The sequence below is a fragment of the Asparagus officinalis genome, chromosome 8, assembly GCF_001876935.1.
Source record: "Asparagus officinalis chromosome 8, Aspof.V1, whole genome shotgun sequence".
Classification (NCBI taxonomy): Eukaryota; Viridiplantae; Streptophyta; class Magnoliopsida; order Asparagales; family Asparagaceae; genus Asparagus; species Asparagus officinalis.
This window is the reverse complement of record NC_033801.1, coordinates 74,194,148-74,209,243: the sequence shown is the minus strand read 5'-3', so window position 1 is coordinate 74,209,243 and position 15,096 is coordinate 74,194,148. Positions and strand designations below refer to the sequence as shown.

General features: G+C 36.1%; 3 protein-coding genes across 6 annotated transcripts in view; 1 reads left to right on the top strand and 2 right to left on the bottom strand.

Annotated features, from left to right (window-relative positions):
- Positions 1-399, bottom strand: part of LOC109822988 (acylamino-acid-releasing enzyme 1-like) — a 30,619-nt gene extending 30,220 nt beyond the window's left edge. For 2 of the 4 annotated variants that reach the window (XM_020389291.1, XM_020389293.1), the window contains exon 1: positions 234-399. In XM_020389291.1, coding sequence (XP_020244880.1) covers positions 234-364 — 131 coding nt within the window. In that variant the 5' untranslated portion in view covers positions 365-399. The remainder of the gene's footprint in view (positions 1-233) is intronic. The other 2 variants (XM_020389294.1, XM_020389295.1) reach the window with 2 other exon arrangements.
- On the top strand, positions 6,035-8,117 carry LOC109821376. Its single transcript, XM_020387567.1, has 7 exons — positions 6,035-6,080; positions 6,636-6,732; positions 6,863-6,966; positions 7,251-7,366; positions 7,519-7,676; positions 7,815-7,935; positions 8,016-8,117. The coding sequence occupies exons 1-7, from the start codon at positions 6,035-6,037 to the stop codon at positions 8,115-8,117; spliced, it is 744 nt and encodes a 247-aa protein (XP_020243156.1).
- Positions 9,197-12,014, bottom strand: LOC109822176 (non-specific phospholipase C6-like). Its single transcript, XM_020388338.1, has 4 exons — positions 11,513-12,014; positions 10,725-11,020; positions 10,123-10,299; positions 9,197-9,688 (listed from the first exon to the last, which is right to left on the bottom strand). Exons 1-4 carry the CDS (start codon positions 11,941-11,943, stop codon positions 9,396-9,398), a joined length of 1,197 nt encoding a protein of 398 aa, XP_020243927.1. The 5' UTR covers positions 11,944-12,014; the 3' UTR covers positions 9,197-9,395.

Below are 15,096 nucleotides of genomic sequence, written 5' to 3'. Positions count from 1 at the left end.
TCATTTGGTACTACGGGCGCGGGGGCGGGGTGTTAGCGGCGTGGGGCGGCGCAGAGAGAAACCATTACTATCACATCCTGCTAATCTTAGATAAAGCCAGCTACAATGGCGCAGTCAAATTGATGGAAAGAAACAATGAAGAAATTTCTTGAACCCATGAAGCAATTTTCATTATCTAATGATTATAATCACAAAAAAATGTGAAATTATCAAAAAGATAGAGAAGTGCTCACCTGGGATTGGAGGCGAAATCAAATCGGAGAGAGCGTGATAAAGATTTCAGCTTTGGTGAAGGGAATGATGTCAATAGGTCTAAATGACTGAGGCGGAATCTTTGAGCAGTGGGAATCGAGGCAGCAGCCATCTTCGAGGATAACTGTTGGTTGCTCAGAAATGAATCCTAACCGTCAACTTATTATATAGATACTTATACTTACTATTATCATTCCTAGTGTGCACCATGCGCACCGGGCCCTTTTTTTTAAGCATCTATATCCTATTACTAAACACAGTTATATAGATACTTATACTTACTATTATCATTCCGAAAAATTCTTCAAGGACCCAAAATATGGGACCAATAAGGAGGACAAGTGAGGTGTCCCCCTCCTATTGGATAATGAGTTGGCCATCATTAATGATGGTCAACTCATTATCCAATATGAGGGGGACACCTCACTTGTCCCCTCTATTGGTCCCATATTTTGGGTCCCTGTAGCAAAGCTCTATCATTCCTAGTGTGCACCATGCGCACCGGGCCCTTTTTTTTAGCATCTATATCCTATTACTAAACACAATTATATAGATACTTATACTTACTATTATCATTCCTAGTGTGCACCATGCGCACCGGGCCCTTTTTTTTAGCATCTATATCCTATTACTAAACACAGTTACCTTTGAAAACATCACTTGGCAAAAATGACCAATACCATTGAAAACGCCACCTGGCACAATCTCTATTCCAATAAAAGCTTCTTTCTTCTCTCCGCCACTCCAGATTCCAAAGCTCTGGCGCTTTGTTCTTAGCTCCGCCACCTCAGATTCCAAAGCTCTGACGCTTTGTTCTTAGCTCTGCCGCTTCGTTCTTCTCTCCTCACTCTTAACAATTCCCCCCCCCCCATTATTTGTTTTTATATGTGAATTATTAGTAAATAAATAATTCTTTTATGATAAATAGCTTGAGGTCATTGATGTACATGATAACAAGTTATTTGAGATGATATGAGAGTATGGGTGTAGAGTTTTGTGCGTTGGTTTTGCAAATAAGTAAAACATGCACAAAAACAAAAATTTTCCAGATCAGTCGACACATCAGTCAACTGACTGTATCAGTCGACACATCAGTCGACTGATACGCTGATTATCAGTCGACACATCAGTCGACTGATACGCTGATTTCCAGTTTTTCAGGTTTCGGGTCTGTTTTGATTTTGGTTCGGGTTTGGGTCAGGTTTAACTCTTGGTATATATACCCTCTCACCCGAAATCACCCCTCTCACCTTCAGAACTGAGAAAACCCTAGCCCCCTCTCCCCTATCTCAAACCCTAGCCTTGCTTTCGGTGATTTGGGGAAGAACTTGGAGGATTTTCGGCGAAATCTTCACATTGCAGCAAGGGGATCCACACTCTCTCAGACCTAGGAGTTGTTCATCACCCAGAGGCGAGTAACATCTCGCCCAACTCTGTTCCTTTTGTTTTTACATGAATTTATTGAGTTTAATGAGTTTTGATTTAGCCAAAAACGTATTTTTAGTACAAAGAACAAATCTTTATGGCATATGAGGTGAGGTATTGAGCATCTCAGTTTATAAAAAGACCAACAATGTTTTACTAAAGGGATCCAGATCTGAAAAACGTTTGACAAGAGTTATTTCATGATTTATTGATTTCAAAACGTATTAAACATGTTTTTATGTGTTTAAGGATTTTTGATAAATGTTTATATGTGATCTTTCATTCCAGTTTAGTGCAAATATGTTGATATCAGTATTTTTCATGCTTGTGATTGAGGGAGATGAGTTTGGATCAAAGTTTGGGTGAAAAATAACCTGTGCAGAGTTTCTGCAGCTTATCGGTCGACTGATCAGTCGACCGACGGGCAAATTTTCAGCCATCAGTCGACTGATCAGTCGACTGCGGGCTGGTTTTGTTTTTCTCAGCTTCTCAGTCGACTAGTCAGTCGACTAGTGAGCTGAGGCTGTGCTGCCTGAGCCTCATCAGTCGACATATGAGTCGACTGACGTCATCAGTCGACACATCAGTCGACTGATGAGCTGTTTTACATATTTTTGATCTGTTTGAGTTGTCTTTCGGGGTCGCCTCGATAACCTGACCCTAGATTATCATGTTAATGACTTATCTGTACATGTGGGTTGACTTTTGACACAAGTTTAGACATGTACACCGAGATGCGTGCAAGTTTAGATTATGTATATCTGTCTGCATATACTTTTCAGTTACACAGTCCTCGTGTTGGACTATAATCCATAGAAGTCCTCGTGTTGGACTATAATCCATTTCAGTCCTTGTGTTGGACATTTGCCACTTATTCCATGTGTTTGGAAACCACAGTATTTAGTTCCTGTATCGGACATATTTTCTTAACCCTGTATATGACTTTCTCACAGGAGTTTATGACATGACACTTATGTAGATTATAACATGACATACATGTCATGTAGGCTATGACATGGCACTGTACTTATGCTCTGAGATTGGTTGTATTTCTTTTATTATTGTTTCCTTTACTAGAACCTCGGGTTTAGTGTTTAGGGATTTACAATTTGAGATACAAGGTATATACATGAGGGTTTCCTTGTTTGGATTATTTCGCTCGACGTACCTATGCTCGTGTTGTAAATTTCTAAATACTAAAATCCTCTTTAGTAAGATCAATGATTTTAGATCTATTATGTATTAACTGTATTTTCTTATACAACGAGCCTTGTTCCCTTGGGGTTGGTTGTGATGTTGCTCGCTAGCGCTTTGACGCTCGTTGTCCCTCCCCCTTTCAGATAACGAGCCAGGAGCCCGGAGAGTTGCAGGTTGATGGCGACACAATTTAGTGTTCAGCTGTCTATTTTAGCTATGTTTTATTTTGGAGCTCCACTGTAGTTTTGTTTAGACATTTGAGAATCTTATTCTAGAAGTTGTAAAGGCCGTGTGTCTTATTTCCTCTTGTCGGATATTTGTATTTGAGACTTGTTGAGTATTTCAGTTATCTATTCGGATATTGACTATGTATTTCTGTATGATGGATGATGGGATATTAATGTGATCACTATCACTTCATCAGTTACTTCTTGCACTATCTTTTACTTGTTTTTGTACCTACACCTATTGTTGATTCTACTAGATAGATGTTAATTGTGATGGTCAAACATGTTATTGCACGGTGTGGTGTATGGCAGGTTTGACATTCTTGATTTCACCTTAGACTGCAGCCTTGTGTGAACCCAGGGGCGTCACAGTTTTACCCTTTCTTCAATTCCCAATATCTCCTTTCACTCATTGCGGTTCTTTCTCCCGTTCTTCATTTCCCAAGATCGCCTCTTCGTTTCCTTGGATCTCGGAAATCACCTTCAACTCCCCATATCGTCTGTTCGACTCCGTCGCCTAGAGAACTCGTGCTATGCCTCGATCACCCAAGCGTCGTCGAAGGATGATACACATATATAGAAAGCCTCAGATTCTCATCCCCACCTCCCTTATTTCTACAGAAAACTATCAACAAAACCCCTGGTGAAGACTGAAATTGGTCGACGGCGTCACTGGAGGCGAAGGTCGTCGGCGTCACTCGCGGTCGACAGGTCGGTTTACTGAAACCCTCAAAAACTGTTACCGATGTTGTCATATTTACTTTCATCAAAATTTTTATCATATATTGTGAAATTTGATAAATTGATGAGCCTTTTGGTACTCAATATGACATACCTTAAGGATAAAAATTTGATTGTGACAATTTGGTTATAGTAAGCGTGAGCAAGAACCGACAATGTGTCTTGTATGAATCTATATCAATCTGCTTTTGCATGATAAATTGATTTTACAAGAGCTTTCTTGATCTACAGATGCTAATTATATGATATCATGATCCTGTATTTTAAACTTTTTAAATTGTTTGGAAATGTGCTCTTTGACGGTGATCATTCTTAAAATATTATAATTGATGAGTCTCTGTTAATCTAACAACTGAAGCTCAAGACATCAGAATGATAGCAAGGGATGTACCTGACAATGTGAAAGTGGGGAATCTGACTTCTGAAGGAGATCATTGTGTCAACTCTTTCATAAGATATTTATATGGTGTTGTTGATTTTGATCAGACTGAGATTTTAGTCAGACTGACCCATCTCATTGTTTCCTGCAGACCAAAAAGATAGAAGTAACAACTATGGTATATTTACTAAAGAATCGCCAACAATTTAGAGTTTGCTTACAACAGGTTGTAGTAGTACTTGACTGATCTAAGATAAAAGCACATTAGACATTGGCTACGAACTGAGCAAGTTGTTGTTGCCAGGATGCAGTTGACATGGCTAGGAATGAATGAATTGCATCCTATAATAAAACACTTTATCCTACGTTAAGTGTGTCCATGTAAAAAAATATTTACAGCTCAGTTGAAGCAATGCAATTCTTTTTTTAAATGCAATTATTAGAGAATAAACAAGAATTGCCTTATGGTCATTATTATCTTTATTTGGGTGATGTATTTTCAATTTTTGTATTTGTTATGGTGCGCTTAGCTGATCAATTTGACTGTGCACCAGTAGTATCAAACATAAAGCTGAGTTTATCATTATTTTTTCTTCTCCGACTTCGTAATTAACCCATTCACTATAGTGCATAATACATAGAGAGGAAAAATGAGCAATTTTTGTGGATTCATGTCCACTTTTGATATGCTTATATTGGTTGGAACTTCCAACAATACTAAAACTGTAATATGACAACTTGTCCTGTGTGTGATCACCTGCTTGTACAGAAGTATCAATTTGACAACTTGGTTGTACATGACTCGAACCCAACAAATACAAAGAATCCAATACTTCCATACATATATGCAATATGTGTATGCTAAATACGGACGCTTGGCCTGTCTAGACACAAATGTGAAATTCTTGAATATCCCCATCCAGATCTTAAGGTTCAGGAATTATTCCAGATATCTGAATAATATCCTTATAGACTATCGTGTCTTAACAAATATGAGATGAATAAGCTTATTAATGCGCTATGTGTGTGATCACATATATGCTAAAATTCAATAGTAATGCACACAGCAAACAGCGTGACATGAGCACATATCTTTTATGAGACTCTGGACTAATTATGAATCTTTTAATACTGACAATGTGTACAACCTTCCATAACTCAACTGTTGGTGATAATGAAATGTGAGAATTTGGTAGTACTTGACTGAAATGGGCATGTCTGAAAAAAATACCTAGCCGTTAAAGCATAATTCAAAACATTAACCAAGTTTATTAGCTAATTTAAAATGTCTGCAAGCCAGTCTAGAAATTATAGAAAGGATGAATTAGTTACATTTAACCTTTCATGGTATTAACACTGGGGGGGGTGTATTCCTGTTATACAAAGTTATAAATTATAATAGAGAACTACAATAATGATAAATTTTCTTAGAAGTTTCCATAGGCCTGTTCTCTGCTTTGTCTAGTGTATGTTAAGTGTGTCCATGTGTGTGTGCGCGCGTGTTTGCGGGTGCATGTTTTTTGTCTCTGTTCATAAACATAGCCATCCACGCCTGAAATATGCGTGATTATACTAATATGTCTTTTCTTCACTCACAAAATTTTTGGAGATTGGACGAGGAATATTATTCTGTTGCATGAGCTACTGAGCTTCAACTGCATAAAATACGTGCTAGGATTTCTTAGCCACAAACCGGCATTCTGGGTTTTGTGGAAACCGAGGAGTTTCCTTTTTCTTCATCTTTTCCACGAGATGAATGTGCGAACAAATAGGTCTATCAAATTGTTGGCATGTTGTAAAATTTATTAAATCCATGATAGGCTTCTCTGTCAGATACGTTCTCTGTCAATATTCCGAATGTAATCAACACTATTGAGTTGCTTTTACTGGATGAAAAGGTAATGTTTTTCACTCTTTCATAATCTGTTTTTCAGTTCAGTTATTATTTTCCTTTAATGTGAATAGTTTAAGATTATACATTCATGAATTTCTCTTTTTTTATGAAAGGGAGCCAAAATTCAAGCAACGATCAAGAATAAATTGATAGATAAATTCAAATCACTATTGAATGAAGGCAGCTGCTATCTGATTACGAATTTTGGTGTTGGAGAAAATACTAGAAATTATAGAGCTATTGATCACGCATATAGAATTAACTTCCTCTACTCTACTTTTGTTAGAGAATGCAAGAGTTGTACAATACCTTCATATTCATTTGGATTAGTTGATTTTGGGGATATAATATATTGCTAATCGTATCACCTCAACTACCTTAATAGGTAAGATAAAAAGTCAAGAATTTTAAAATAATTTTAAGTTTTGCTTATTGTTTTTTTTATTTCAATACTATTTTTTAATATATTTGATACTTATGGGCTTTTTATTCATTTTTTATATTATATGACATTTTTCAGATATCATTGGAGAACTGATTACTATTGGAAATGTAAAAGAAGTTGAGAGCAATGGAAGTAAAAGAAAATTACTGGAGCTTGAACTCCAAAATAGCAAGTGAGTTCAAATATGTATAATATAGTTACATATTTTTTACAGTAAAAGTATGTGTGTGCATGTGAGTGTGTGTATATGCATTCCGTACTAAATTTTTTCTTGCTTACAACAACATTAAACTGCAATGCAGTTTGTGGGGTGATTACGCTGTTCAAGTTTCGCAGTATGTACAGAAAGATAATTCAAAAATTATTATAATGGTGATTCAGCTTGCAAAGATAAAACCATATGGAGGTAAATCCAATTACATGTATTTCTCAAAAAAGATATATTTTTATTTCGTCGATTATGCTTATATATTGACATAATCATGAATTTAAAAACTTTATTTCTTAGGTAAAAAATATTATTATAAATGCCTTATATGCGTCCAAGATATTAATCAATCCCGACATGAGTTGCTGATCTAAGAAAAAGGTACATGATGAATTATCTCATTCCTTAGTTATTTTACAAGTAATTTCATATTATTTCTAATTATTTTAATTTTACTATCATAAGTCTGAAACTTGTGGAAGGCTCTTCGTCTCAACAACTTAGTCAGATTCCAACTAAAAAAGCTTATTCCATCGAGGATGATTTTTTGTTATTAACTGAACGGAAGACACTTGATGAAATTCGAGAGGCACGAGAGGTAATTATTTTGAAGAAATGACTTTATTGATATTGCACTACTTATTTAAAATGTGGGTTTAATGGCAAACTAGATAACTAACCTGAAGACAATCAATAATTTTCTACCAAATTATTCATAACTTTATTTTCTTACTATTTAATGATACTCAGGTTTGGACATGTGTGACATTATCAACTATAGAGAAAATTCAAACAGATTACAATTGGTTTTACAATGCCTACAAAAAATGTCAGAGGAAGGTAAATGCTGAAAATGGTAAATTTTGGTGTGAGAAGTGCAATGAAAACGCAAGATTTGTTATCCCAAGGTATGTGTGGAAGTATGTATGTCATTTTCTTCACAAGTTATATTTCATCATATGCTTCATGAATGGATGTCTAGATCTTCAACGTACACTTTAGATCACAGTTCTTATTGGTTTATTTTAATTTGTGTGTTTTATCAGGTACAGGGTTCAGGTTTTAGTTATTGACCATACATGTACTACATCATTTGTTCTATTTGATCGTGAAGCTAAACAAGTTATTCACAAATCTGCAGTCGAATTGAGGGAACGACTGAGAAAAGTAATCACTCTGATTCCTTTCTATAAAAATTAAAAGTTTTATTTCAATAGCTTTACTTTGCTTCTTTATATTGTTCACAGGAAGGTGATGATGATTCATTTCCTCAAGAGTTAGATGTGTTGGTGAAAAAGAAATTTCTGTTCAAGATACAAGTTTCAGAATTCAATCTTAATCAAAATTAGCCTGTACTTTCTGTCTCTAAAATGACTGATGATGAAAAACCGATAGCATCTTTCAGAGACAACTTAGATTTGAACCAGGTACATTACATATTTCCTTCTTTTATAGAGCTACATATCTATTCATTTCATGTATCAATCTGCGTATATATATATATATATATATATAATTATTAATAATTTTTTCTTCTAAATCATTAGGAGTCGACAGGTCAAGATTATTTCACTAATGAAGCTGAATCTTACAAAAAGAAAGACGATCTTGATAATGTAAGTCAATACACTTAGTATTGCTTTTCTTTTTCATTCCTCATGTTTGTATTCTTTAATATCTTGATAATGTAAGTCAATACACTTAGTATTGCTTTTCTTTTTCATTCCTCATGTTTGTATTCTTTAATATCTTTTTGAGTAGTATCTTTTGTTGTGATAACATTCACCATTATCACTTTGGATTGCCTATTTCTTTTCGCTTTACTATTGATTTCTTGATTCTTCGTATTAATTGTACAACAATCTTTTCTTGTCACCTCAATAACATGCTAATTATTATGCTATACTGAAACACAGGCATCGTTATCGGTCACTTGTGACAATGAAGTTGAAATTTGTTCCTCGGATAACATTACTCCTTGCAAGAGAAATTCGTTAGAATCTGATGACGATCACTCAGTTTCAGTAGACTTGATCTCTCCGCAAATGTCTAGCAACAAAAAGCAAAAACAGATCAAAATTGAAAAGGAGGATTAGAATATATTCTACAGAGAGTTCAAGCTCATTTTTGAGAAAACTCTATCTGATTAGTAGCAATGATATAATCTATGAGGTAGCACGAAAAAACAGCCACCTGAATTCTTATCCACGTAAAACTTTGGCTACTGAGCACAACAACCTGAATTCAACACAAGTTCATAGGGAGAATCCTATATCTTTAGACATGGTAATGATCCCCATTCCCAGAAAATGCAATAATGCGTATCAATACATCATGGTAATAGCATTAATCCTCAGGTCAAGAAAAGAACAGAAAACATACACACAACGCAGTCTGGAAGTACCAGTCCTGTAGTGTATTAAGCAAAAGACTGCAACACCCATTCATTGCCGATGTTAGTTCTTTTCTACATAAACTAGAAAAACTACATAGAAGTCTAGCTACGTAGAAAAACTCCACAACATAAGAGTACTATTCTACATTTTGACATACTCCATCAACCAAATATAATAAAAATCAAGAGAAATCCTGCATGCATTATAAGCAAGTAAAAGCAAAATATTGGATCATGGAGCTCCTGTCGTAGTATCCGATGCTTCCAAGTTCACTATCGTCGATTCCTCCAAGCCCATGCTGATGGCTTCTTCACATGCCTTAAAGAAGCTAGAGATTGCACGATCAACATACCCATCGGCTTCCTTTACTTTCATTCTCCTTTTCGTTTCAAGGCTTTCAATGTTCAACGAATGATCACCGTTGAGGGTAGAAGCCAACTCGACTATCTCACTTTGAAACTCTGAAACATAACGGTCTTCATCTGCTTGAGTTGTCCTCAGAGGAGGAACATCCGGTAAAACCACTGTAAGAAGTTAAGCAAGACTAATTTAGTTTTTATTTTTAATTCTGTCCGTAAACACCAAGAAAAACGGAGCCTTTATCCTATTTTTTGCAATCAGCTACATGAATTCACTTCTTTGGTTAATTACACAGTTAATTGCAAATATACTCAGGGGGTTTATCTACAAAAATAAGACTAAGGAGGATACTGTAGGGGTCTATCCCCAATTAGCCTTTCACTATGATCGTATCATTTTTCTCAATTTGGTGCATTTCATAAACCCACCAAATAGCTGAAACAAAGAGCTATACAAATCTTAAAGTAGATAATTTATCCTGTGAACATAAGGTAGTACTGCTGAGCTATTTTAAACTTATGAAGAGCAGTAAATAGTAATAGTTCTACCGTTTTGGGAGGGAGAGATGAACGAAAAAGGCGATGGAGATGATACATACACGGACAGTCTGTTCGAGGCGAAGTTAGCTCAGTAACGACTCCTTCAAAAGTCCCAGCCCAAGCATCTCTTTGTGTCAAGAAGCCTGAGGTGAGATTGAACATCTTCTTTATCGTTGCAGGTATTGAAGAGTGCTCGAACTCTGAGTTTTCCGCAGGTCCTTTTGGCTTGTTCACAACTGAGGCACAAAATCATAAATATCACAGAATCAATATTTGCTTTTTTAGGACCATGAAACGTGAGATTAAGTAGAATGTGCACATCAAATTGAACTTCAAAGTTGAAAGATTTATGGCCTATTAGTTTCCCTTTCTTTCTTCATTGTTTCCTAAATGTATGTTCGTGCTCGCGCATGTTTGTAGCAATCCGAGTCTGAGTTTTGCTGGCCTACTTGAATTTGAGCGTATCTTCAGTTTCATATAGTAGATTAATCAGAAGAAATTCAAAATCTAGTGTGACTCTGTAAATGTCGAAACTTGTAGAAAAATATTATACTTTGCATACCATAAAAAAAAAACCGTTTGACACAATTATACACTGATCTTGTGCCTGACTAACTTTGCAATAGACATAAAATAAAACCAAAATATTTCACCTCATTACCTGTTCCTCTCTTGATCCAAGGCGAGACCACAATCGTTGGAACCCGAACACCCAATCGATCAAACCCGAAATTATCTTGGCCCAGAATCCCGTCTGGGTTCGGAATTCCAGTGTATGGAGTCACAACATGATCATAAAATCCTCCATGCTCATCATACGTAATAACAAGAAGGCTCTCATTCCATTGGGGGCTAGATCTCAAGGCTTCATACACTTCCTTCACTAATTTCTGCCCGTTGGCGATATCATGCGATGGGTGATCATCATTTGCTGGTTTTCCCTTCATATCAAAATACCTGGTAAATTTTCTCCATCAGCATAAATCTCGTTCATGAAACTCAAATAGGGTACTATATACAAAAAAGGATCAATTGCAGATATACCCAAGGAACTATATACGGGGGATTAGCCCGACACTTATTATCCGTACATTATTTTTTGAACTTTCAGATCACCTGATGTCTAAAAAGTATATTTCTCTATAGTTTATACCTTCACTTTTTCGGATCCAAATCTATAATAAAGAGTGTACACTTATACTTTATGCTATGGGGAAAATTTCTCCTACTTTAAGTCTGTAAAAATGACAGAAAATTCATCTACGATTTCAAATTAAAGTGACACTTTAATCCCTTATTTTCATTTTCTTAGTTAAACAATCATCAAGTTTTTGATGCACATGTTTACATGACGCTACGTATCATTGTGATGTCTTATGTCCAAGTTAATTTCATACAAATTCGACTAGAATGATCAAACTGTATTTAGGAGAATTTTTCAAATATTACCTAGGTTCGATCACACTCAAGCTAGCAAGCCTGCCATCTCTAGCATGATCCAAGAACGTCCCATACTTGTGGAACTTCCTCACATACTTCAACTTCCTCATATTCCGATAGAACAACGTCGTTGGCGCATTCTCAAAGTACACGTTGAAATCCAGCCCATCTTCATGTAATGAATCGAATATCGTCTTCTGGGGATACCCTTTGGCGAGATGCCACTTGTTGTGGCTCGTGGCACCGTGGGAGGTGGCGGAGTAGACAAAGAGGCGGTTGGGCTGCGTGGGGCCCGGGAGGGAGGAGAACCACCTGTCGAAAGTCGCGAATTCTTGGGAGAGTTTGGTGAACACTGGGATGGATTTAGGGTTGAAGCCCTTCATGACGGCGGTGGAGAGATCGTCGGAGATTGTGAGGGCTTGTTCAACGAAGCCGGACATGGTTGGGATATTGCTGTTGGTGGAGGTACCGAAAACTTGTTCTTTGACGGCCTAGTGTTAAAAATGACATGAGTTAAAACTGTCAGAACAATTCAGGTTCAAATTTTACTAGACACATAATTAGAACATTTTAGAAAAGAAAAAGTATTGTTGCATAGAACTTCTGAGATTTTTTATGTAGCTTTAGGGTTTTGATGCAGCAGAAGAGGTTTAATAGAAACAACGGTTCAGTTGAGTTCAGATTCAAATTTCACTACTGGACATGAAATTAAAACATTTTAGAAAAGAAAAAAAAATATTGTTGCATAAAATAGCTCAAATTTTGTTTCATAACTTTGGAGCTTGATTCAGCAGAAGATGTCTAATAGAAACAATGGTTCAGCTGAAGGAGTACATGAAAATATTAGTCTAAAGTGTAGACCCAAAGTTGAGACGAGAGCTGGAATCAAAACTACGAAGGAAACGACCTGATAGATCCACGGTCGACTGCGGCGGTCGACCGCGAACATGCACAAGAGTTTGAGAAGAGACTGGGTCTGATCGCGGTCGACTGCTCAACTCCCTAGAATCTGAGGAGCTTTTGTCGTCTGATCGCGGTCGACCGCACTCAACTCTCTAGAATTTGCACGGTCGACCGCCACGGTCGACCGCGACGTAGTCAAACAGTTTCCTAAACTGTTTTGAATTCTGTTTCTACCAGGACTCTATATATACCCCAAACGTTTTTAGGGTTTGCAAGACACGAAAAAAGAGAGCTTTTTGATTGTATAGAGAGAGAGAGAGAGAGAGAGAAAGAGAATCTAAGACGAAATCACATCAACCTGCGACTCTCCGTGTGCTGAACTCGCCGCCTAAAAAGAGGGAAAATAACGAGCGTCAAAGCGCTAGCGATATCATCTCTACCGCCTCCAAGGGGAAGGGGTAGTAGTATATAAGAAAATACTGGTTAGTACATATAAGTATAAAGTCATCAACACTATACTAAAAAGAAATTGGTATTTAGAGATTCATAACATGAGAATGAGTATGTCGAGCGAAATAATCCAAACAAGGAAACCCTCATGTATATACCTCGTATCCCAAATTATGAATCGTTAAATATCAATCTCAACTAAGAATAAAAATGTAAGTAAAATTAGTAATTAGAAATCTATAACTCGAGACTGGTACGTTGAGCGAAATAATCAAAATAAGAAAACCCTCATGTATATATCATATATCTCGAGCTATGAATCACTAACTACTAACTTAAACCTATATATGAACAATCATCACAAACAGAAATATTACAACTTCTACCCTCAATCATAATAAAACAATTTGTCACAATCTTAGACTACCCTCGGATAGCTGGCATCATCATAAGAAAATATTATCCAGCTCAAACATTATAATATACAATATCAAGTATGTCATATATCCAATGTATACCCTACTCATGGTTAAACTACATGGGATCATACTACAATTGTATATATATATTTGCATCTCTACTTGCAATAGCGATACTCTTATAAGGTTCTTACTCAATCGCTCTATGGCAATAGGTTTTATCTCCCTATTCTAGCTACATGAAATAACGATACTCTTGTAAGGTTCGCACAATGACATGTGGGTTCAACTTCCTTACTTAATCATTCTACGGTAATAGGTTTTATCTCCCTATTTTGAATATACTTCTAGATGATCGTACAATGTGAATAGGTACATCAGCCTAACCTAGAAAAATAAACCGATCACCATCGAGTATTTGGTACAACCGAGGTCTCATTAAGGGAAAAACAACCAAATACTCATAGTGTGGTACAACTGATGTCTCATTACGGGATAAACAATCACACTGAGCATCCATAACTAATGAGCAATACTTTATACTATGTTAATTTACTTTCATCAACTCAACATGTGTCAAGTATCTCGACAATGCATGTCAATACATCATAAACTAAGTGTATGTGCACATATCTCGGTGTGCATGTTAATACCTAGTGTTCACAAACACTACCGATGTTAAAAAAGCTCATAAGTATCATAGTGTAACTGGAAAAAGATCGACAAAATCCCTCAAAAACGGAAACATGAGTCAAAAATATGTACAGACTATTTGCATGACTGGCGATCGACCGCGATAAAGCAGCGGTTGATCGCGTCGCAACCCAGAAGCTGCCCAGACCTTTGCCTGGCACGCGGTCGATCAAACGCGATTCCAGAACCTGTTCTGTGCAGGTTTGATAAACTATGTTTGTGCATGTATTTGTGATTTAAACTAGTTTAATTCGTCCTAAAACTTGTGTAGAATATTATAAACATCAGATATATATATCTGGGAAAAAATCAAACATATGAAACATGATTAATCACATAATAAATTATATTTAAACCCCTAAACATGCACGAAACATCGATACGAAGAATAAATCATCAAAACTCAGTTAAACAACATTGTTAAATACTTTCAGATCTTAAAACGTCTCTCTAATTTCATTCTTAATCTTTTAAACACAAAGAGATCTGGTCTTTATATATATAATACAAAAGATTTGCTTTTTATATCTAAACTAGTTAATTAGGCCCAAGAAATCATATTAAAAACTTATTAAATCATTTAAAAATAGGGGAGAGGGATTAGCAGAGATAAAACTCGTTTGAGACTTGATGCAAAACGTGAAAGATGAAATTTCAAGGTAGATCTCCAAGCCAGAACCCAAAACAAACCGAAATCCCGCTCCAAAAGCCTTTAATCTTTCTTAAAAATCAAAATAGGGTTTGTAGGGGAGTTTGGTGGCTGCTAGGTTTTTAGAATATTGAAAACTCGTGAACAATATGTATATATATTAGGGAAAACGAATATGGACCTCAAATACCCAAAATCAAGTCAAAATAGGAAAAATAGTTTTCAGGTTTCACGGTCGACCGTGGTAGTCGACGGGACTACGATCGAACTCGATAATCGACCGGACTGGAATTTTCCAGATCCTCAAGATTTTTCCTTTGTGCATGTATTCGACTCGTTCTATTCTCATGTATAAACTTGTTTTTCCTCAAAATACTTATTAATGTACTCATACACTATTTAATGATATTTATCTTAATAAATATTCATTTATAATAATTAATGACATATTAATTCAATTTATTAATCATTAATTCAAA